General features: G+C 45.3%; 1 protein-coding gene across 2 annotated transcripts in view; it reads right to left on the reverse strand.

Annotated features, from left to right (window-relative positions):
• SPART (spartin) overlaps positions 1-25,128 on the reverse strand; it is a 343,637-nt gene that overhangs the window by 195,138 nt on the left and 123,371 nt on the right. For both annotated transcript variants that reach the window (XM_078657185.1, XM_078657184.1), the window contains exon 4: positions 23,159-23,285. In XM_078657185.1, coding sequence (XP_078513311.1) covers positions 23,159-23,285 — 127 coding nt within the window. The remainder of the gene's footprint in view (positions 1-23,158; positions 23,286-25,128) is intronic.

Raw genomic sequence — 25,128 nt, forward strand, 5'->3', positions numbered from 1 at the left:
AAATTTTTTATGACAAAATGTCTACATTTGGTTTTGAATTTTGGAAAAACAACATTGAAACAAAAGCCATCTGGGGTTCAAAAGACTGGCAGGTACAAGGTCTAGAAGCATTATTTAGAGTCTGCATGATCCCAGAACAGATAATATTCCTGAATGACACAATTCAGCAAACCACCTGTCTTGGTTTAGCCAAGATAAAAGACAAATAAACAGTCTATTCCAAAGCCCGTACCTGATAGTAATAGCAATACAGACGTGGAGATAGACGTATCCCATATTTTACACCAACACAGAACAAATCCTGAGTGGAAAAAATGGTTGATCTGGCCCACAGACACAAATAACTGTCAAGATAGATTCCTGAACAAAACACAGGGGTTCAAACAGACCAGGCCAGACCCAAGATATTCCCAGAGACAACATCCAGGGATAGTTACAACATACAGTGTAGGGAAACTATGCCTTGAGTGGCTACAGAAATCCACACTGGCTGAAATTAAGTAACACTTAACTTTACTTAAAGACGGTGCTGACTTGCGTTATTTCATACTGGGACCACGCAAACAGCGTCAAAAACGTTTCATATATGCTGGTATATACGCTGCTTACAACGAAGCTTGGAAAGTAACACAAATTGAAACAGCAGAAAAAATATGAGAAATTGATCGTATAAATTTGGAAAAATCACTTTCTGTAGTGGACAACGGGTTAACGACTCTGTCCTCCAGAATATATTCACTGGACAGCATTGTATCATCTGCTATTGATATAATAGAGCAGGACTTACTAATGTTACAACATGGACAGTCCCAATTGTGTTCTATTGTACAATTTGGCTGGACGTTGCAAAATCTGCGTTCAGGCTACGTGCCATGGCGTCTAATTAACATAACGTCATTATTCTCTATCTTTAACCTTACTGATAAATAAATCAGTTTGGCACAAAAAGGAGCAGACTATACGATTCTGAGCATTGAAAAACTTGAGAGATTACCATTGAAAATGTCAGAGAGACCTGTCATTGAATGGATAATACACGGAACAATTACAATTCCGATAACAACTTTCCAGTTTAAGTATTGCCAAAAATATATACCAGCAGGCCTGTATGAAAGGTTGGGTAAAGGATACATCAAGTCAACATGGAATTTACCTTATACACACAAATGTTAGAGTGAAGGAAAAAAAGAGGTATTCCTTAGTGGTAACAATTGTAAAAAATCACTAAGCGGTACACTTCTGTGTCAAGGTATTAACTTGCATGGAGCCTGCGAAGGTTCATCAAATAACCTTTCATGTCACCTGCATGGCACTCCTGCAACACAGATAGAGCCATTTTTCAGACAATTTACCAAGGGCAGTTATGTTCTAATAAGTGACCACAGCTGTTGTGGCATGGTGCCAGGAAAAGCCTATCTCGTGAGCGTTACTTCCATGGTTACTTGCTGTATGCAATTATTGTATCCAAACAGCAATCCAGACATGGAGGCAGCAATATGTCCTTCTTTGAATATCTCTTCTATTCGAATTGATACTTTAAGCAGAATGAAGTCTATTCTTTTACAGACAACTGTGCCTTTAACCTCGTCCAAAGAGACGTATGATCTGCAAGTTGCAAGGACAGCAGCAGAGATACATACCCTATTATCAACAAATTGCCCCGTCCATTTCGTAGAAATGTTAGGTCAAATCTTAAACATGTCTGATACCAGTGGCATCGCACAAGTATTTAAGACAATTTTTTCGGGACTGTTAGCACCATTTGAAACAGTTCTGGGCATTTTCCCGAATGTTGTCCATTCCTTTTTCGGCGGCCTGCCTCTTCTTTTGGGACTCGTAGCAGGAATTTTATTTTTGATCCTTCTGCTCCGATATGGCAAGCCAAGTCACAGACAAAACTCCAGCTACGATGGGAGAAACGATCTTAGCAATACGCTACCGAGACCGAATCACTAAAGTCCTCGGATTAGCCCGGCTAAGAGATCTGAGTTCAACTTGGTTTCTTTCATTCAGACCAATCTGGCAAGATTGAATCTTACCTGTGCTTCGATGTCTGCTAGGCGGAGAAGAATGCGCATTGGACGTCTGTCTTACACTACCATCAGCAGTACCAATGGATATCGATACTTTGCTAGGTCCGGTAACGACTCATGCAACGTGTTGTCCCCAGGGCTACCTATTCTGATGACGGCATTCGTTGAGACTTCACCATTACGAGTAGGTGGCGGTGAAGTACAAGAGGAAAGCAGCACCAAACAGGTACAACCTTCTGTGAGCATTGCTGATCCAAACATCGATGATAGCAATCATTGTCACATATGCACAATTTCAGCATTTTCGAACTTGGTCCAACTTTCACCTGATATTGTAGACCAATTTTTCGCAAGCCTGTCTGATATGATGTTCTCTCCTAACAACAAGAATAACTTTTAAAACAACGAGCACACAGCGTTCCCTGAACTCTGAATTCAGCCTTCAATTTTGATAAACAAAACTACTGAAAACATTTGGAACTATTTTTTCCCCTGAAAGCGAAATATTTTTTTCTATTTCCAAAATATTTACTTTTTTCTGGCACATGGTACTCTGCTTAAAGTAGAACTATTCTTAGAGAACAGAGCTTCTATTTTTAGAGATACTAGAGACAATATTTTACCTCAGCCTCTAGCACATGTACAGTATTGTATAAATATGTGATGAAATGGTCTCGACCTTCTTTTCTGTATTCAGAGACATTTCATGTGTAATTTTCGCAATTCATTCAGCCAATATCTATATATGCATTTCCTGAATGATAACACTGCTTGAAAAGCGTACAGTTTAAAATACTCATTTTCGTGTATATACCATACACCATTTCAAATGCAATTTTTGTATTTTGGGGTGGGTTGGAAAACACATGCATCGTTAATATGTTTAGTATTGCTTAGTATTTAGTAATGATGGACATTAATAAGTGGAGTGGGTGTTGTGATTCTATCTAGGACCCTAATTCGATATTTCCGATTTATGCCCTTATGTGGTGATAACAAATAATATCCTTATGAAGGCATAAGAATTATATCCATATTTAGTAATAGCCCATGCAGTCCAAATACGGCAAGGCTACTCCCATAGACTCCTTGAAAGTACAGCGCATTCTTTAAACAAACCGAGCCTCCAGCAGCCCGGGAAATCCCCCTGCTTTTGTTTTGATTCGCACAAGAACTCCTGGAGTCCAGAAAGAACTGTTAGTTCTTAGTGACGTCTTTTGTCCAACCTTACGTCAAACCCGGCACCTTTCAGGTATAAATATACCAACGTTGCCTTAAGCAAACACACAGTGGTTTGGAGCAGAGCGGCTATCTACTTACCCGAAGCCCAGCTGATGCGAGAGCCGAAGGAAGCCGACCCTCCCATTTGAGGCACTGAGAGAGACTCTGTCTTTTTCTCCAGCCGAGAAAATCCAGCTCCGGTGCTGGGAGATCGAGTCCTGAGAAAGAGATACAAGACCTCCTTCATTCTAGAACCAAGGTACGGAGCTGACTAAACCCTTAAGAGAATTCTTGATTCAGATTCATTGGCAAAAACCAACTTAACTTAAAATGCAACTAACTTACTCCTTCCCACGTATTAGGCTTAGGTCAGGTACACCGGGGTAGGCGTATCTTAGAAGCACCAGTTGAGTACGATAGTCAATGTTTTTCTGTAGGTATATATTTTATCCATTTTAAAGTATCATATGGCTAAGAAACCATATCAATGCTTTTACAGTATTAGTTTATAATACTCCTTTTACTGTACGCACTTTACTTTATGATAAGTATTGCAATTGTGGCAACTCATTGCTCTTGCATGAGAAAGAAGACTGCTCAATAAATAATACCTTTTATTGAAAACGCCAGTCTCTCTATTTCTCTGCACTCTGGTGAAACTAAGTACGCACGATTGACTGAGTGAAATAGCGGTCAATTTATGCGGTTGTCAGAAACTAATCCCTTCTTGTCTAAATCAGGAGAGTTAACTCTTTTCTTAACATTCAAGAAAGTTTCTAGTGACCTCTGAGCTAGCTGGCAAAACTAATTAATTCTAACATAGTCAGTAGAGACCTAGATGACCCCAGTCCTACGTCTAAACTGCTGTTTAGGTTATTCCAATGCGCAGAGCCTATTGGGAATATAGGAACTACACTACAAGTGTGCCTGGCTGAGCACTACAAGGTGTTCTGTAGGTGTGTGCATTTTTTCAGCAACGCAATTATATACTTAGAAATTCATTAACATATAGTTCTGCTTCTTGAAGACATCGTTATGAAGGTACAAATCCTAGCAGTGTTATTTTTCCATTTTGGGTCCTACTCTTTCATAACTTTTTTCTGAGTATGCCCAGACGTGGCCCTGAGTATACCCAGACGTGGCCCTTTCAGAGTATGCCCTTGCTCACCGTGCCACTAGATAAAAGCTAGCCTGGCTAATGAGGATCTATGATGTTTGTTTCTGGTCCTGGGAGGACCTGGCTAGGTAGTTCAGACTGGACTGCTCCCATGAGGAGCAGGGTTAAGACTGATTTGCATATGGTTGGGTCCGAATGGGGTGGCATGATGAGCAAAAGAACAACAGATTTAACCCAAATCTCTTGACTCGGGGTAAATGTATGATTTATTCAGCATTCCGTCCATCATTTCTTTGTGCAGCACTTTTCGCCCTAAGTGTGATGGATATGCCCAGACGTGGGTCCCTTGCTCACTGTGCCACTGGATTCAAGGTAGCCTGGCTGATGAGGGGTAAAACCCTGAAACCGGTCCCATAATGTTTGTTTCCAGGGATGACTTGCTTGGCTGTTCGGGCTTTACTGTTCCCATGAGGAGCAGGTTCAACACTGATTTGCATATGGCTGAGTCTAAACTGGGGTTGCACAGTGAGTAAAAGAACAATGGATTTAACCCAGATCTCTTGACTAGGAATGAATGTACGATTTATTCAGCATTCCGGCCATCATTTATTTGCGTAGCGCTTTCTAAAAGTGGCACTTCTAAAACAGTAATGTTACATTCAACTTTACCATAAAGAAGATTTATCATCAACATTCCAAAGATATAAAACATGATACAGCAGCTCCCTTCTAATAGGGAATTACAGCTTAAACGTTTACTGAGGAATTCCCAATGTTAACCTATGAGAGGAATAGGCCTCACAGTAGTGATAAACAAATGTAGGGGTTTTTGACTACCATGACATGCAAAACTATATTTTATTTACACAGCACCATGCCCTATAGGATACCTAGGGCCTACCTTAGGGTTGACATGTGTAATAAAAGGGAAGTAGGAAACTTGTCAAAAGGTTTGACATGCCAAGTCGAAGTGGCAGTGAAACTGCACACACAAGCACTGCAATGGCAGGCCTGAAACATGCTTAAGGGCTACTGGTGTGGGTGGCAAATCAGTGCTGCATTCCCACTACTAGCATTTAATTTACAGATCCTTGGTATAATGTAGAGCACATGCACTTTGGCACTGGTCTGCAGGGGTAAAGAGCTGAGCGTCTTAAGGCCAGCAAAAACAATCATCAAAAAGAGGAGGCAAGCAGGCAAAAATGTTCAAGGGAAGACCACCCTAAGACTGACAGTTCTTACAGATGGCCTTATTGCCCATAAGGCAGGGGCTGTGGTATTTAAAAGTAGACACAATAAGATGATAGATGGAGCACTGAAACTTTCCAGACACTAACCCCCAGTCACTATTAGCTCTGGGTTAAATCCATCTTCGTTCTTCTGCTTACTTCGCAACCCCAGTTAAGACTAAGCAGGGTCAAGACTGATTTCAATATGGCAAGTCTAAACTGGAATGGTGTGGCAAGCAAAATAACAATTTATTAAACCCAGATCTATGACTGGGGGTGAATGTTTGACAATGTTCAGCATTCCTTCCATCATCTTTTTGTGTTACTTTTTAAACCTAAGTGGGAAGGGTACGCCCAGATGCTCGCTGCGCCATCGGTTTCAAGCTAGTTTGGCTGATATGGGGTAATACCCCGAATCGGGTCCCAGTATGCTTGTTTTACAGTACAGGGTGGACCTGGTTTGGGAGTTCGGGCTTGACTGTTCCTATGGGGAGCAAAGTCAACACTGATTTGCATATGGCTCTGTCTAAACCTGAATGGCGTGGCGAGCACAATAACGAGGAGTAAACCCAGATCTGTGACTGGTGTTGAATGTTTGACAATGTTCAGCATTCCGTCCATTATCTTTTTGCATTTCTTTTTATATTTAAAAGGACATGTAAAGGATTAAAGTTATACATGTCCTCACAGTAAAAAGGCCCTAAAAGCTATTTTTACAATAGAAGGGAGGAGTGTTTTGTAGCAAAGAATTGGAAAAGAGTATTCAATCTAATATTGCTTTCTCCTGCTAGGAAACAGCTACAAAGTTAATTTTTACTTTTTGAAATATTAATTTAAAGCCAAATTCATTATAAAGCTGGATTCCTAATAAATATTTTGAACAGGTACTTTTAGAAAGTTACCTCTTTGCTTCCTAAAGCTTTTACAGGCCCATTTACTATCACCCAGGAACTGAATAGCCCCTTTAATGAAGTATGAACTTGTTACCAGAGGCAAGACAGGGCCTTGAGTGTGGAAAGCTGTTTTGCTCCTCTGACAAGATGACCATCAGGGTATGCTGAGGAACTTAAGGAACTTTGTTTTTAACCTTTATTTTCAGTTTTATAAAAAACATACAAAGAAATCAGTAGTCAGTAACATGCACGAGGTAAGAGTATACACACATTAGTCCATATAACATTTCAATAATCACTTCCGGAGATCATAGGTCTTCAGTACTGTACCCTTGGTAGCACAGCTTACTGCGAGTGCATTCTGCATTCCACAGTATTTATTCTTATGTGTCGTTTTCCCCACCCATTCTTATATAACTCCAGTCTCATTTGTCTGTTATCATTGTCTGCCACTATCCTATCAGGGTTCGGGTCCAGTAGCATAGCACTCAGCTAGGACTTCCATCACCCCTTCATTGCACCTATTGAGCTGCATGTGGGTCTCTTTCGCCAGACCCTACTCCAAGACATCAGGTGCCCTCTGCCCCATCTATTTAGTGGCAACCCTCGGTCTGGCTGAGACCAATGCCAATTGTAGAAAATTGTAGCGTACCTTTCTACCATTTGGGTGCTTAATATTGCCCAACAGACAACTCTGTGGGTTGAGTTCCAAGTGTAGGTGTGTAACCTTACTTCTGTCAGTGGTCACTTGAGTCCAGAAGTTGTGTACCAGTCGGTACTACAAGGCTAAATTTATAAAGTCTACACCACCTGTACTACCGCGAGGTCAACTATATGGCTGCGTTGAGGGTCTTGTGATGCAGGTCCTCTGGATAAGTGTTGTGGGATAATTCCTGTGACGAAAATTATAATGTATCAATTTAAAGTGGGTGTTAAAAGAGACTGAATGAGTGAGCTAATTGATTCGTGTCCAGTCCCCATCATCTAAGGGGCCTTCCAATACCCAAGTTGTGTGGTCTTTGCCACATCCACCCGCACAGCTCTGTACAATGTGCTCTCAGGCGAAGACCTGCCCCACAGGTTAAAAGGATCCCCAGGGTTTGTGTGGGTTTGGGCGCTGCAAGATAGCATGGCCAAGATGCTCTGGCTAATTTGGCCAGGCCAGCATGATGTAAGAAGTGACCTGGCCCTAGAGTGAATTCTTGGCATGCATCTTTAAAGGAGATAACAGTATCGCTGGGTTATATGTTCCCCACATAGGTGGGTAATATCCTTCCTGCCATGCCCAAATGAATATGTTGCCTATCTGTCTGACCGGTTTCAATACTGTGAGCTCCCTGTGGAATGGAACTAGTTTCAAGATTACCTGAGCAAATCGCTGCTATACTGTCGGTCTGTCGGATTATGTACAGGAAGTGCAAGAGGGGGTCCTGCACCCTCCCATCAGCAACTTGGCAGCTGCTCTACTGCAAGCCTGCCAGTCAGTAAAAATAATTCCACACATTATCGCCCGGGTCTAGCCAGTGGGCCGCCTGTTGAAGATGTGCAGCTTGGCTAAACGTAGGTGTGGGACTTCCCGTTCCCCATCTTCATATCGTTTGGTCAACATCACCAGAGACACTGCGGCAGCGGCTTGCCCATAGAAATTAGATAAAAATGTTGCTTGAAGAGTTTAGATGAGAGGGGACACAATGAGTTCTGCAGGCACATACAGGCATCTTGGCAGCAATACCATTTTGGCTATGGCCATTATCTCAATCAAGGAGAGTGGCAACCTGTTTTAAAACGTTACAGAAGTTCTCAGCGCATCAAAGACCCTGTCCATATTTAGATAAAGTTGTAACTTAATGGTGTGTGCTTCTGTGATTCCAAAGTAACTAAACTACGTCAGCTCCAGCGCAGGCCCAGGACAGGCAATCGGTCCTCCGGAGCACGACTAATGAGGCTATGGGGAACAGCGGAGATTTGTCACGATTAAGCAGTAGACCTGAAAGAATCCCAAAGTCTTCCAGGAGCTGTAGCAGCTGTAAGAGAGCAGCTTGCGGAGAGGAGGGATAAAGCAAGGCATCGTCGGCATAGAGCGAAACACCATGCCTGGTGTCGCTATTTAGTATGCACCAGTCCTGCAGCTCTCTGCGTACCCAAATTGCCATGGGCTCAACTGAAAGCGTGAACAAAAGTGGTGATAATGGGCAGCACTGCCGCGTTCCATGGCTCAGTTGCCAGGACTCCAAGCTACATCGCCCACTGGGCGCAGTGTAGAGTAGCCAAACCCTCCCACAGAACCGTGGACCAAAACCCATAACTCTCAGTATGTCAATCAGGTAGCCAAAGTCCACTGTGTGAAAGGCTTTTTCCAAATCTGTCATGAACAAGGCCAGTTCCTCCTCACTGTGTTCAACTTCATGTAGAACAGGAGTCATTCGTCTAAGGTTCATACTGGTGCATCTGACTGGTATGAAACCGCATCCGTCCTCATGGACCGTCATGTGGAGCGTTAAGCGGATGGCCAGTGTTTTGCAAAGTACCTGCACATCTGAACTAATCATTGTGAGAGGTCTATCGGCATCAGGGTTATCAGCGCGCACCCCGCCACAGATTTAAGGAACATGCATATTTTGCCCTCCCGCATGATTAGAGACAGTATCCATACATCCATGGCCTCTAGAAAGACTTCCAGGAGTCCCTGCAATAAGGAGGCCAAGTATGCCTGATAGATTCCAAAGCGCCCCTCAGACCTCAGAAGCTTTTTCAAGGCAGTTCTGATTTCCTATAGGAATAGTTACTCCTCCAAAGCCTCCGCTGCAGCCGACCCAAAATGTACTGTAAGCATGGGTGTCAATTGTTGGGTCCACTGTTGAGACTTTTTGTAGGTGTATTCAAAACTCATCAACGATACCCATTCTGATCAAGTGTGTCATGAGTGGTGGGATGTGTTCTCTTCGGATGATCCAGGCCAAGAGATGGCCATATTTGTCGCCCTCCGATGCAGTTGCTGCCTGCATTGTTTTAATATGTACCTATTCAGTCGGTTCCAGGTGTCTGTTATGCACCCATGAATCATGTGCTCTTCCCTGAGTCTGCAAGCAGTGGGTAGCTGAGTCGCCTGCACCTTAGCTGGTGCGGATTCCTCCCTGGTCAGGCCAGCCTGCAGTTGCCGTTGTACCCTGTTTGTCAACCCCATGCAGGTGCCCCTTAATACGGCTTTTAGGGCTCCCATTCTTTAGATCTACTACTAGTGGAGCCCCAGTTTGTCTCGAAGTAATCTGTCAAGGACTGCCAAGGGGCATCCCGTCCCTCCGGGTCCTAGAGTATAATCCCAGGCATCCGCCAAGACCTTGGGCCAATCACTTCACAGCAGATTGGGGAATGATCGCACAGAAAACGTGCTAGGTGTGGTATCCTAATGTCCTCCAGCCTGGGACACCCGGTAACCAATACCCTGGAACTTAATTAACTTTAAAGAGGCCCACCATGTCATAGGCAGTGGGCCTGCCACCTCCTTTGTGCCTCTAGTCAGCCAGGCACCAATTCCAGTGATGAGAAACCACAGAGGAGGGGTTGTTCATTTTCCTGGCCAAACCTATAGGGGGGTCACAGGAGCTCTGCACATGGGCAGAAGGCTCTGCCATCTTAGTTTTAGGTAGTAGCGGTACTGTGGGACGGTTTGCAGTACAGCACAAAGGAGAAGTGCTGAAAAAGTGGGTAGGGCTGCCCCTGGGTACTTTTACTGTATTGGTTATGGAAGGGCCAGGAGTCACCCCCCACCCACATGTTGGCGCCAAGCATAAATGTGGAATCCACAGTACCCTCATCAGAACACATTCTGGACCGATGGAAGAACAGAAGAGGACTAGACTTTCTGTTTGTGATTAGAGAAAAGCCTAGAAGCCTGGACCTGCTCTCCCTCTTGTACCCAGGAAAAATAAGTGGATTCCTAGGGTCATAAGGAGGATCACCTTTTCACACTACAGGGACACAACAAGCTACAGGAGGGCTTTTCTCAAATGCACAGCTGACCAGTTCCAACTAGACATACCCTAGGCTCTACTGCTTGACTCTGCTGGAATGAATCTTGACCCCCAAGTGCTGTCCCAAAGGTCCTGGACCCTTGCCTGATTGAAAATGTACTCCTCATAACATACCCTGAAAGCTGTGACTTACAAATATTTTGCTCCAAAGAGCTCCAGTGGACTGGGACCATACTGCCAAGCCGATCCAACAAAGAGGTTCTGCCACTTGGCCAAAAGTTCAGGTTGCTCCCACTTGGAGCTTTTCTGCTGCAGCAAGTTCAATTCAGCGGGACCTCCCCGAGAAGGTATCTGACCTTATAGAGCCCTCTTTGGCTATAGCTGTAGCCTTGCCCAACTGAAAGATACCAAGTTTAAAAAAAGTTACTGAATCCAAAGGTAGAAATCTTCTCCCAGCAAAGGTGCCAAAATCTGGTCAACTAGAACACTCTCTGGGTGTGAAATTAAATTTTCTCCCTCTCTAAGATTTCCAGTCAAAAGCCAATTGTTTTACCAAGACCTCGTCAAGCAGCTATCCAACGATGCCTGCTTCCTTGCCCGCTGAGGATTTCTGATGCCCATTTCAGAGACTAAGCCAGAAGGAAAAAACTTAAAACCAGCTTGAACCTGGTTTCTGCATCTAACCCATGTTCCATCCCAGTCAGTCTTAACTTGTGCCTAGGTACCGGTCAGGCACAACAAGAATATCACGAATGGTCGGCAGCGGCTGCACCATGTCCTGCTGCTGACTGTGGACTGGATCCTCCAGGCCAGCCCCCTCACCCCATTCGCAAGCATACGCTGGCGCTCTGCCTCGTACTCAGAGCTCCAGCAGCGGTTAGGTGCTCCGAAATGAGGCGTTAAAAGTTTTGGAAAGACCGAGCCGGTGTTGCGTTTAAGGGATTTTGGAAAATGCCACTTTGAACCACGGCGGTTTGATTTTGCTGGGAAAAAGAGCTAAAGGAATGATGATGGAGGCGTAATGAGGATTGGAGAGCTGTTCCTGCAGTTTTTTCAAGGGTTTGTTTTTCTTCCTCCACTTCCGCCCTTGGTCCAGTGGGCTGATTAACCTATACTGAGGTAGTGGAGCCTGGCACAAGTGTGGTGTCTGCGTTTGCTGAGGATTTCGAGGCAAGGAGACTTTGTGCCAGCTGTTGCTAAGTTATTGGAAATGTATGAGGCCTGGTCTCAGCTGCCGTCAAGCTCTGCAGAGCTATACAGAGGTCTCCTCTGTTTAGAGGGCTGATTGCTCTTGATTACTCCTACTCAGCTGGTGGAGCCTGGAAGAGGGGCTGATACGACTGTAAAGAAGTGGCCAAGGCGAAATGTAAGGTAGGCTTATGTAGGGCCGTGCTAGTTTGCCAGCACTCATGGGAGGTATATGCGTGACTCACAATAGCAGAAAGGCAAGGCTTTGGTATTCGATGCACTTGTAGCACATGCACCCTACTGTCATGCGACAACTCCGCACAAAAATTGATTCACCAGTTCCTCCTGTCCCCCCCCTAAACAACGCAAGAAGGCCTCACAGAGGAGGGTGGCTGGCTGGCTAAACAAGCAGATGGAGAGCTCGGGAGGCGCTCCTGCTTTTTCTTTCAATCCTGTGTTAGCCACTCGAAGAAGAGGGAAGGGGGACAACGGAAGGTTTATTTTTGCACAAGCCTAAGTCAGCAGCAATAGAAAAAGCTAATAACTCCTGTTTAATTTCTAATAGCTCAGAGAATTCAACTCCATCTCCAACCTCCATTCCACTAATGATAAACGTGGGGTCAGATAAAAGAACAATTGTTACTTACCTGTAAACAGGTGGTTCTGCAGTATTGGTGTCTTTCATAGATTCACATGCTTGAATATTCCCCGTCGTCGAAGTGGGAGTCCCACGGTAAATAAAATAGCAATAATACTAAAGATATATATATAAATGAAAAACATAATACATAATAAAGGAGAGGAAATACAACTGAAAACCTCTAAAACGATTCCTACATAGGAATGCATGGTAAAGAGAAAAAACTATCTGTAACACATTGGTGTCATTATGTTAGTCCAAATTACAGCCAATCAGGCGCTAGCACCCTCTAGAACCTTCTCCTTAGAAGCTCAAGCCCTCAGATTTTCGTAGCACCAAAGTGACCAAGAGTGCATGAGGAGAAGAGAGCCTCTGAGGAGAGGAGGGTGGGTCGCATGTGAATCTATGAAAGACACCAATACTGGAGAACCACCTGTTTACAGGTAAGTAACAATTGTTCTTCTCCAGTATTAGGGGTGTCTTTCATAGATTCACATGCTTGAATAGAATAGAATAGAAAGCAGTAACCTCTGAGAGCTGAGATTGCTAATCACATATGGCAAGCAAGACAGTAATAATAATAATACAGTCATGTAAAACATCATAGCAATCACAGCAAAAAGAGCAAGGAGGAGGGAACAGAGTCTCACCTTAATGGAAAAGATGGCGAAGCACTGCCAGTCCCACAGCGGTATCCGCTTCATTGATGGCATCCAAACAGTAATGCTTGGTGAAGGTGTGCCTGCTGGACCATGTCGCTGCACGGCAGATCTGATGAAGAGGCACACCAGCAAACAAGGCGGTGGATGAAGAAATCGCCCTCGTAGAATGAGCCCTCACTGAAGACTGCAATGGTTTGCTAGCTTGAAAATGGCAGAAGGTAATGGCTGAAGAAAGCCAGCGGGCAATTGTTGGTTTGGAAACTGGATGCCCCTTACGCAGTCGTCCGTAAGCAATGAACAGTTGATTGGACTTGCGGAAGGAGGCAGTTCTGGCAATGCAGAATTTATCATCACCCACTGTCATACACCCAATGACTTGACTTGGACAATTATTGAACAAATCCCAGAAAGCATTACGGATAATGACAAAAAACTCCGGGGCAAAGAACAGCGATGGATACATCGCCTTTCCACAGCCACTGAGGGCCTCAACGATGCCATCCCCTGGAACTCCCTGGCACACTCGTGACCTAAAGGCATACTCGTGACCTAAAGGCTATGTCCTCACCCTGATCAACCTGCTGAAACAACCCCACTAGAAATGACACCCTGATCAATCTGCTGATACTACCCCACTAGAAACCCCTTGTAAATATTCCCTTGAGGATAGAGCCCCATTGGTCTAATACTGAGGTCATGGAACCCCACCCATGATGGTTAATACTGAGGTCATGGAATCCCACCCATGATGGTGATACAAAATACCCCTTGAGGATAGAGCCCCTCTGTCCACAATACTGAGGTTAGAGAATTCCACCCTTGATGGTGACACCGGCACCGCTTTGATTTTATGCCACGTTAGCCCCGTGCATAGACGCCAATATCACTCCTATCACCAGACACAGTGACGGCACTAATCAACCCCTGACACATGCGCGCCTTCCACACACGCGCATTTCCTTAAACGCGCATGCGCTGACATAACACTCGCTCCCGCGCATGCGCTATGCGACCGTGCAGTACCGCGCATGCGCGAACTACCGCCACTGCTCTTTAAGCACCTGGGCACCCGCGCGAGCACAATGACTCGGCGAATCGAGTCTCTCTACTCTTTCCTTTACCATACAGGTGCAAACAATTATACAATTGACCATAGTATAAAACCCCAGCAACTGTGGCCATTATTCACCGGTTCTGCGAAGGAGGCACTACAGGTCCAGAGCAGGCTCTGCCCAGTAATTCTGTGAGTATGCTGATCCACCACCACCACCACCACTGGTAAGCGTTTTTCTCCCCTACAGGTCTCCCTATATCTAAGTGGCCAAAACCTGTTTCTCTCCCAACAGGGCCAACCCTTGCCACTTCCCAGCCTTGAAGTAGCATATTACCAAAACTAGCGTAAGAAAGAATTCTTGCGTTTCCTTTTTTACCACTTATGCACCATTGATGTACATACCGTGTTTTAGCCACTTCACCTCGAACTTCTAGTGCGTACCCCACTATAATGGTACCACCAATACCATTACACTCTAGCCGCTTATAGCCTGCACCCACCACGCTATAAAGTCGGCAGCCAGATGTATACAATGAAATACAGCCAAGTGACTCCTTTCTTTCCTTGTATGTTTTGTCCTTGTCCTTATATGTTATATGTACAGGTGTTTTTGAGAAGGGAATTCCCCTCTCACACATAGAAAAACACTTTAGGGCGTGTATACACATAGTCTGAAGTATACACCCACTAGTTTTAAACACACACACATATTTTATCCGTCCTGAAGAAAGCCAGCTTACTCATAAGGCACTGGCTGAAACATGTTGGCCCATTTCAGGATGTGGGAGGTCGTAACTCGCCTCTAACATCCAACAGCCTTATTTTTAACCGCCGACGGTGACCCAGCCATTAAAGTCTAATTTGCCCCCGGGCACTGGGATCCCCGCCAAGCCGTTTTAACTCACTTTCCATAACACCCTTCACCGCACACTCAGCGACATACCTGCTCCGCTGTAATCAGGCGTCGAAGCACACCCGGGACACGCTAGGTGTCACTGGGTGGGCCCGATGATGAAGCATGCCACCAACTAGGTTGGTGGGTGAGGGCTTCATGAGCACACTTACCAGGTGCCCCGTGACGAAACATACTTGAGTCCTTGAACAAAAAGTAAAAATTAACTTTTGCTAAATCCTGTCTATTCGAGCTAGTCCATTTTTGATTAACCACATATAAATTCGGGGATACGGACTAGCTTTCTGGTCCTTTCTCTCCCTCTTGATACACGGAAAAAATGCAGAATTTAAGACATCGTTTGATGTCCAAAGAATGTAAGCGCTGTATCGCCGGAGAGCTTGGGTCCGGAAAGAAAGTTCGTAGGAACACAGGCTCATTTAGATGAAAATCCGTAGGCACTTTAGGTAGGAAAGAGGGGTTGGTGCGAAGTGCCACTCCGTTAGGTTTGAACTGTAGATAAGGCGGCTTGACAGTAAAAGCGTGAAGGTCGCTCACACGACGAGAAGAAGTCAAAGCTAAAAGCAGCGCAACTTTCCAGGTGAGGAATTTGATATCCGCCTTATGGATAGGCTCAAATGGTGACTTCATAAGTTGAGATAAGACAACATTGAGGTGCGAAGATGGAGGAGGGTGCCGAACAGGTGGGAACTTGCGGAAGAGCCCTTTGAAGAATTGCCTTATGATTCTGGATGAACAGAGGGAAGAAGAACCATCATGTCGAAAACGAGAGATTGCAGCTAGGAAAACTCTCAGGGTAGCATGTGAAAGTCCTGACTGAGCGAGACTCAAGAAGAACGGAAGAAGCTGCTCCGGAGTGTAATGGATGGGGTGGACATTCGCTGCCACGCACCAATGACAAAATCTCTTCCACTTGAGTTTGTAAGTTTTGATGGTAGACGGAGCCCTAGCCTGAGCAAGGATGTCTCTGCACTCCTGAGATATGTTCAAGTTTGCGAATTCAAGGTGCTCAGGTTCCATGCCGACAACTGTAGCGTGGAGGGGTCCGGATGGCACACTTGGCCCCTGTCCATCGGTAGGACGTCTGGACGGGGTCGCAGAGGGATGGGCTCGCACTGGGACAGCAGAAGCAATTCCGAAAACCATGCCTGTCTGGGCCAACGAGGTGCGATCAATATGATGTGGCAGGGCTGTCTCCGCATCTTCCACAGCACCCGCGGTACTAGCGGAATCGGCGGAAAAGCGTAAGCGAATAGATCGCACCAATCGATCAAAAGGGCATTCCCGCACGACCCGGGGTGGGGATGCCAACTTGCGTAAGACGGGCATTTCCGGTTCTCCAGTGTTGCAAAAAGGTCTAGAGCTGGGTGACCCCATCGGTGGAACACAAGATCCAGAGTCGGCTGGTGCAATTCCCATTCGTGTGTTGAGGAAGTGGACCTGCTCAGAGAGTCCGCCAGGATGTTGGACACGCCCGGCAGATGGACAGCCGTCAAGGTGATCTGATGTTGGAGAGCCCAGTTCCAGATCGACTTAGGCCAAGCGAGACAGATGTGGAGACTTGGTTCCTCCCTGTTTGTTCACGTAGTGCATGCTGGTGGTGTTGTGCGTTTGGATAAGCACTGACTCCCCGTGAACTACAGGTAGGAACGATTTGAGCGCAAGGAAGATCGCCATCAACTCCAGCCTGTTGATATGCCACTTGCGTTGGGGCGGAGTCCACTTGCCTTTTATGGATAGGCCTTGGAGATGAGCGCCCCACCCCTCCAGAGAGGCGTCCGTCGTGAGCGTGAGATCTGGTGCGTGAACGAGGAACGACGTTCCCGTCTCCAAATTGGTTGGCCGCGCCCATCAAAGCAAGCCTTTTCTCATGCGGGCGTGACCGCGACTAGGTCGTTGAAAGACCCGGAGACCTGACGCCACTGTAAGTCCAGTTCCTCCTGAATGGGACGGGTTCGCAATCTGCAATTTGGGATCAGTGCGATACAAGATGATGCCATTCCCAAAAATGACTTTAACGTCCGAACAGAAACTGACTTTTTTCTTCGAATGAGGGAGACTAGACGAAGGATCTTCTGTCGTCGCTCCTGCAAGACGAACGCTTTTGAAAGTTTCGTGTCCAGGATCGCTCCCAAGAAGTTTCTCGTTTGCAGAGGTGCAAACTGTAACTTTTCGACGTTGATGGTTAACCCCAGGGATTGAAACACCTGCTGGCAAAGAAGAGTGTCCTGACATAGCTGATGGTGGGTTTGAGACTTGAGGAGGTAATCGTCCAAATATGGAAAGATTTGAACACCCTGGAGACGCAGGTGAGCCACCACGGGGGCCAGTACTTTCGTGAACACACGAGGAGCTGATCGCAGCCCGAAGGGCAGGACCTTGAACTGATAGTGCATTTGTCCCACTTTGAAACGCAGGTACTGGCGATGTTGTTGGATAATTGGGACATGAAAGTATGCGTCTTGAAGGTCTATGGTGGTCATGAAATCCTCGCTGGATAGAAGACGCAGGATTTCCAGTAATGTCAGCATGCGGAACGATTGGCACTTTAGGAACTGGTTGAGAGCCCTCAAATCCAGAATGGGTCGCCAATCTCCGGTCTTCTTGAGTATGAGGAAGAATCCAGAGTAAAACCCGTCTCCCCTCTGATGTTTCGGGACCACTTCGACTGCCCCTTTTAAAACAAGAAGACGGACTTGATGGTAAAGCTCCTCGAGGTGTGGAGGAGGTGGGCCAAAAGGTGGAGTACGAGGAGGAATCTCGACGAATTCTAGGGTATGACCCCGCCGTACAATGTCCAAAACCCAGCGGTCCGTGGTGATGGAGGACTACTGAGAGTAAAACAGAGAGATTTGACCTCCAACACTTTGGGGATGGCAAAAGTCATTGGCGCTTAGGAGTGGAGCCACGATAGGAGGACTTTCCCCTATAGGGTCTGGAGGGCTGCTGACGAGTCTGCTGAGTTGAAGTGTAACGCTGGTTCCCATGATTGTAGGTGCGGTATTGTTGCCCTCCTCGAAAATTGGAAGAAGTGCCGCGTCCGCGCGCACCGCGAAAGGACTGCTTCCGGAATTGAGTGGTGTGGGTCACTGGTTAGAGGCGGCAGACCCGGAAGCAGAGAACGGCCCGGGACCAGGGTTCAATTCCCGACGCGGCAGGGTCGTGTACCAGGGTCAGCGGACTCGATAATTCTCGCCTCGGTGCCTACTCTAACCAGGGATCACACTCGGCAACTCTGGGCATTAAGCTTGCCTCATCTCTACAACGGCCCCCCACAGACGCCGGGGATGCCTGGTTTCACCTTGGAGATACCCAGAAGGGACCATCTCACAGGGAAAGCCAGGACGGGTTCTCCAGCGGTCTTCAGCGCCAGGACGCTTACGGGCAGCTGTGCGCTTTACAAGTCCCACACATTTACATTTACATTTACAATTGCAACGTGCCCAAAGACTTTGCCGTATCGGTGTCTTTCTTAATGGACTCCAATGCATCATCGATGTGAGGACCGAAGAGCGATTCACCATCATACGGCAAATCCAGTATTTTGGATTAGACTTCCTGCCGGAAAGAGGTGGATTTTAACCAACCCTGGCATCAGAGGGCAGCTGCACCGGCAAGCAGACGGAAACCTGTATTCGCAATATCGACTGCACAGTCGATCATTTCTTCCGAAGCTCTCTGTCCATTATGAAGAATCTGCTGGGCATCCGCCCTAGAAGCTTCCGGTATAAGATCCATGCATGCAGATATGTCCGACCACATCTGCCGGTCATAGCGTCCCAAAATGGCCAAGGCATTGGCCGCACGGACAGAAGTAGAAGCCATGGTTGAAAACTTGCGGCCAATAGCGTCTAGGCGTCGACCCTCTCTATCTGGAGGTGCGGTGATTTGAGACGCTGGGTTCCGAGCTCGACGCTGTGCAGCTTGAGTGACTATTGAGTCCGGCTTAGGGTGAGAAATCAAGTATGCCGGAGAACCAGTTGGGGCCTGGTATTTTTTCTCAAGGCGCGGTTTTTGAGCAGGTAACGAGTTTGGAGCTTGCATGAGTTTAATTCCCTCCTTCCAAACGAAATTGATGATTGGCATCATGTGGACCTGCTTATATGGTTTGTCCTTAAAATCGTAGAGGAAACAGTCCTCCTCACGTTGCGATCTAGGCAACTTGAAACGCTGAGCTTTGTCCATTAGTAGATGAAAACTGGCGATATCTACCGGAGGTGATTCACCAGAGTTTCCTGTGCTCTATAATCGTCCCACTCTGCCATATCCTGGTCGCCTGCATCTTCGTCCAAATTGTCAGGGACCTCTCCGTCTTCACGTTCTGGGACCGCCTCATCATCTGCATCGTGCGGATAAACCGTAGTATGGATCCTGATAGATGTCTGAACCTGAGACGAAGTTGTAGGTGGCAACGTTGGCGGAAGAGACGGTGGAGGCAGTGCAACAGCAGCAGGAGTTGGTACGGGAGTACCATGTGGCGTTGCTGGAAAGCGACGGTTGTAATCGTCCAACATATGTTGGAGATTTGAGATTAATGTTAATGGTATCGTAGCCATAGGCACTTGGACCAACTGCTCCTCAGGTTGAGACTCCTGGTCTCCGCCATCTTCGTCAGTGTCTGAGTCCTGACATTTTATAATCAAGTCAGAGGGGCTAAGGGCTGCCCCAAACGTGTCACCCTCATTGTCAGAGTCACTCTCATGCTCGGAGGTAGTGGCAAACATTGGAGAAGGTGGTTGCGGCACTGGATCCGGGATCTGTTGGCACGGAGCCTTTTTGCGACGATGGGTGGAATCAGCTCCTGAAGTCTTCAAAGGCACCAAAGGTAATGAGGAAAATGAAACCGGTGCCACCATCGACGGCGCCGTCGATGGAACGGATTTTGCTGTCGACGAGGATGATTTTGAAGAACTCATCGTCGACGGGCGATCCATCGTAGACGGAATCGTTGACGGTGTAGTCGTCGACGGCACGGGCGTCGACGGTGCAGTCGTCGACGCAGGCAGAACCTCCGTAGACGGAGTCTACCTCGACCGAGCTTTGGTCGACTGAGTCGTCGTCAACGACGAAGATTTCTTGGAGACTTTCGTCGACGACAGGCTTGGAAGGCAGAGAAACTCTCGTCGATGTGTATGTTGTCGACGAGACCGTCGTCGACGAAGTGAAAGCTGACGCCGTCGTTAGCGTCGTCGTCGAGGATGCAGTAAGTGCGGTTCTCGTCGTCGGAACGCTCGTAGACGGTCCCGTCAACGACGGAACTCTGAGAGGCGTGGCAACACCCCTAGAGGCAGAAGAAGACGCCTGAGAGCCAGGTCTCGTGAGCGTAGTGGTAGTAGGAGTGGTAGGAGACACCACAGAAGCCAGAGGCAGGGCCAGTTTCTTCTTTTTGAGGAAAGGAGATGGAAAGTCCTGAACACTACCACGCATAGAGGCAGAAGAAGGAACAGATTGAAAACTTTCTGCATCTGACAGGGCAGAATCTTTGTCCTTTAGACGTTGAAGCCAAAGGAGAAGACGGCCTTCTCTGTCCTTAAGAGTGTTAGTAGAAAAGGTTCTACAGAACTTGCAGCTGCCAGCCTTTAGCATTATTGTTATTGTTATCTGGATTTTATATAGCGCCAAATCACCGTCAGGTCTCTAGGCGCTTCTGACAGATACAGCAACAAGAGATTGATTTAGTAGTAAGGGATTCAGATTATATCAGCCCATTATTGCTATTTTATTTACCGTGGGACTATTCAAGCATGTGAATCTATGAAAGACACCCCTAATACTGGAGAACTCTCGAGTTCCAGCCTCTTCAAAAACCCAAAACCTTCCCTTTGTTCACAAATGTCATGCCTAAGCATTCCAGTGAGGAGATCAGAGTGGCAGTATTGCCATCGATTACAACAATATCAGGGCCCACACATTCAACATTTGAGGAGGCTGGTAATCAAAACGGGCAAGAGAAACCGGATAACACCCCTCCAATTGTTTAGGGGGTTTGGGAGCTTCAGATCAAGCTTCTTTCGTCCCCTTCCCAGATCAAAGCACCGGCCTCAGCTTACAAGCAATGGTTGCTCCTGAACTGAATATCTACTCACAAGTATCGTTAGTTATAAATCCTTGTGTGACTGAGGAGCTCCTGCCAGACGCTTTGAAAAAAATGCTGAATACAATTCTGGTGCAGATACGCTGGCTTAAAGTTCAGAAAGCTTTGGATACAGAGGTAATAAAGCAAAGGCTTACTAAAATGGAGGAGACAGTTTTGGTATTGCCAAACCTGTTACAGGCAGCGGAGCAAAGAATTTCAGACAGAGGAAAAAATGTCACTTTTGCAATCCCGTAAGATACCTGAATTTGCAAAAATCACAGAACTGGAGCTGAAATTGGAATCTATGGAGAATCATGAAAGACGTTCCAATCTTTGATTTACGGGAATTATAGAAGGGAGTGAATCCCAGGATCAAATACAATCAGTTTCTCAGCTTATGAATATGTTGACTAAAGATCACGTTTTACCCTCTACTCCTGAGGATATGACAATCATGCAGGCTCATCGAGTTCCTTTCCATCAGACACCTGGGGCCAAATATCCTAAAACTATTCTAGTCAACTTCTCTGATTTCCCGATTAAGGAACAGGTACTCAAGAGAGCGATCCAGCAGAAAAAGTCCACAGTCTTACAAAATGCCTCTATGAAGATTTTCTCCGATCTTTCCGTGACTTCAGCTAGGCGGAGAAAGACCTTCAAATGGTTTGCCTTTTAATTGAGATCAATCGGAGCTCATGTGAGGTTTTGGGACGCGGTTCCACATACAATCGATCACGTACCCGTAACTTTCTACACTTTATATACTGTCTACAGTCCTGGTGGCACAATTGTTGGCAGTTGAGGCACATTACATACTCGTGATACCTATATTATAAATGGTCCTTGACAGAATACTAATTATTGACACTATAGATTAAGGATACAGAATTTACGTGATACAGTGGAAATATCTAACCGGGATGAGAGTAGTTTTTTCAGATTGGGACAACCGAATTCAGCCAGTTAAAGGCTTGCAATACATCTTCTATCTACGATGATTAAAATGTTACTTAAGATTTACATGATTTACCAATTGACAACATGATAAAGAATGTATACTAGAGAAACTGAATCAGTGAGGTACTATTTCGAGGTTGTATCAAAGGGAGTCTACTACCAGGTCCTCCCTTTCGCGGTATTGACTTTACATTGTTTCAATCAGCCCTGAAGAAGTCATTAGTGCACTACGTTGCACGACAGAACACGTGTTGGCTGTATTTTTCTGTCTGAACTGAAGGCTGTTTACCTTTGGAAGTGGATATCTAGCAGTGCCTAGAAAAACTACCTGAAATTGAGATTTGATTTGAAGAGACTTAATAAATTCATGGGCATTGAATCTGAAACTATTGGACTTTCTCAATAATTCAAGAACGGTTTATACAACAAAAGCTGTTGGAACTACTTACTGCGTGCTCGGGTCGACTTTTGAATGCTTTTTACTCTCCGGTGGAGGGTATATATAAGATTGAATTGGTAACCAATAGAATATTTACAAAAACGTGTACCTTAACCCGTAACTAGAGTAGAGCGCCCATTAGAATACCTGGTTACCAAGTGTGAAATTGTATTTAAAATATTCGCTTTGGTTCCCCTTATTGGGTTTTTTCCCATTTGGAGTAATTTTATTTATTAAAATGTACTCTATTTTTTCAAATAAAAGCCTAATTTCTTACACCTGATCTCAAAGATCTACATTAAACTACAATGTTCTGGTGGCATCACAAAAGGGTGTTTGAATCACATGGCCACGAAAGTGCATTTCCAGTTGTAACTGTTAAAGAGGTGTGGGTTATTGGTATTAAAATAAATGTACCAGATGAGGTTTCCAAGCCTCCACATATCTCCACAGCGAACTGTCTTCAATACAAGAGCAAAGCACTTCAAAATAAGGCAAAAACATTAAGAGGCAGACTTTGGTAAAGGGCGGTTATTGCTCAACCATACTCATGATACTGGAAAATGAAATCACACAAGTGGGGCAGTTTGGCCTATTACCATTTTAAGAACCAAAATTAACTTATTAGCAGAAGGTGTATGCTATGCATGACTTGTACCATTTTAGGTCACCTAAAATACAGGTCTTTACTTTATTGTGGATTTGGAACAAATCCATGATGTTAAACTTAAGGAATTATGAGGCAGATATGAATTTGGATAGTACCTGACAAAATACCATGGGCGACCTTCTCACTCCATTCTGGTAACTTTTCCTTTTCTTCTTCGAGGGGCTCTGGCACAATGTGAACTGTCTGACTCAGATCTACAGATTCATCAGCAGCGTCTACATCCTATCAAATTAAATGGGAATGCAAGGCAAAAGGTGTTAAAATCACATTGGGTGAATTCTCTGTTGCTCAATATGGTTAAGAACAATCACTGGTAAGATCAGCAATATCACTGAATGGGTGTCAACTGAGCTACTTCATCCATTTTTTTTCCAGAATACCCCAGATAAACTGCTAACACAGAAGAGTGCAGGCTTGGCTACCTTCTCTTTGACTAACAAAAATAATAAAGTAATACAGCCTACAAATCACACTTCCTTAGCAAAAACAAGGTTTTGTTTTTTAAAGAACAGGGGATGTGTGGCTGCCAACCCACTCCACACCATTATCACGACATCCATAACCATTTCCTCCAGACAAATCTACCCAAATCAAACAAAGCTTTCTTCAAGAATACAAGTAACGTTTTCTACCTAATATGCTTTTCTGAATCGCATTATATTCACTACATTTGGTTCGCTTTAGTTTTGCAATAGAAGCACCAGGCTTACTTTGAATGGCATCTCTGCCTTTTGCCAATATAGGACTATAAAATACACCACTGCTTTGCAGCTGCAGCATTTCAATTAGGGAAGTCGGTATTGCCTACAAACCTAAAATAATATTAAAAAGCAGTACAAAGTATTAAAATCGCTCCACAGCTTAACGTTTGATTAGTAGCATATACATCTCATTTGAAGCAACCCAAAATTCAGCCAATGCGATAGAAGGGACAACTCTAATAATCCCTGGAGTAGATGTTGGCTTTGCTGTGGAAGAAGGTGATGCATGCTAACAATGAAAACACAAAAATGAATACGACCGCGCAAGGAACGAAAGAAGAAAGACAGAAGATATGTTGTTTCGTAATCTTACAGAAATAACCATCAATCCAGAGTTTGGACGTCACATGATTTATGCCATGCTGACGAGGAAAGTCATCCTTTATGAAAGAGGAAATCTCACACACACACACAATGGTGTCATGGTTTTCCATCGGCATGCTCTCCCCACCCTAGAACCGAGGTATTTTTAATAAGTCTGGATCCTGCTTTGTCCAATAGTTTTTTTCAAAGAACTCCCTCCTTTCTTTGTTCGAGGAGGTTCAGTCCGCCCTAGTGGCATTGACGTACCAGGGTGGTGAGAGGATGTCAATGATGAAGTGTCTTCAAATAGATAAACTTTAGGGTTGCCTTGTGGATGGACACAAATGGATGCAGCATCAGCTGACTCGTAGTGCTAGTGTTTCCATGTTACAAGAGGGCAAGGACGAGGCAGAAATCCTCTTAACATTCCTTTCTTAAACTGTTTTATGATTCTTTGAGAGAATGTGGATGGTGTGTCTGCGGTACACCTACATTTTGATACTGTTCTAGATGGACTCCTACAATCCAACAAGCATGGAGTATTTGGTAAGGCTGGATATAGAACGGATGCAAACATTTGCTTTTGCGCCAGATAGAAAAATGCTTACAATTGGCATTATGCATTTATGTTGTTGAGCCTGCACCAGGATGTTCCTATATTCTGACAGCAAAACCATGTTACTGAACTCTAAGTGATCAGGTATCATGCTGTTTAGAGACTTGTGGTGTCTGGAGAGGAGCCAGGAGTGCAGTTTCAGTGAAGATATCAACATGTAGGTGTTTCAGAATTTCGCTCTACTAGTGCTAGTGTGGCAACGCCTGTGCAATGAGGATCAGGGTACAGTGATCCACCTTTGCCTTCCTCAGAACCCTGGGAATCAGGGGAAACAGACAAAAGGTGCTAGCAAAGACATTGGAGTCTCTGATTGAAATGGCATTGCCCATAGTCTCTGGTTGCCAAAATCTGCTGGTGCAGCACCAGAATTTTGTTTTCTGGGGGG

Source organism: Lissotriton helveticus, chromosome 8 (assembly GCF_964261635.1).
Source record: "Lissotriton helveticus chromosome 8, aLisHel1.1, whole genome shotgun sequence".
Taxonomy (NCBI): domain Eukaryota; kingdom Metazoa; phylum Chordata; class Amphibia; order Caudata; family Salamandridae; genus Lissotriton; species Lissotriton helveticus.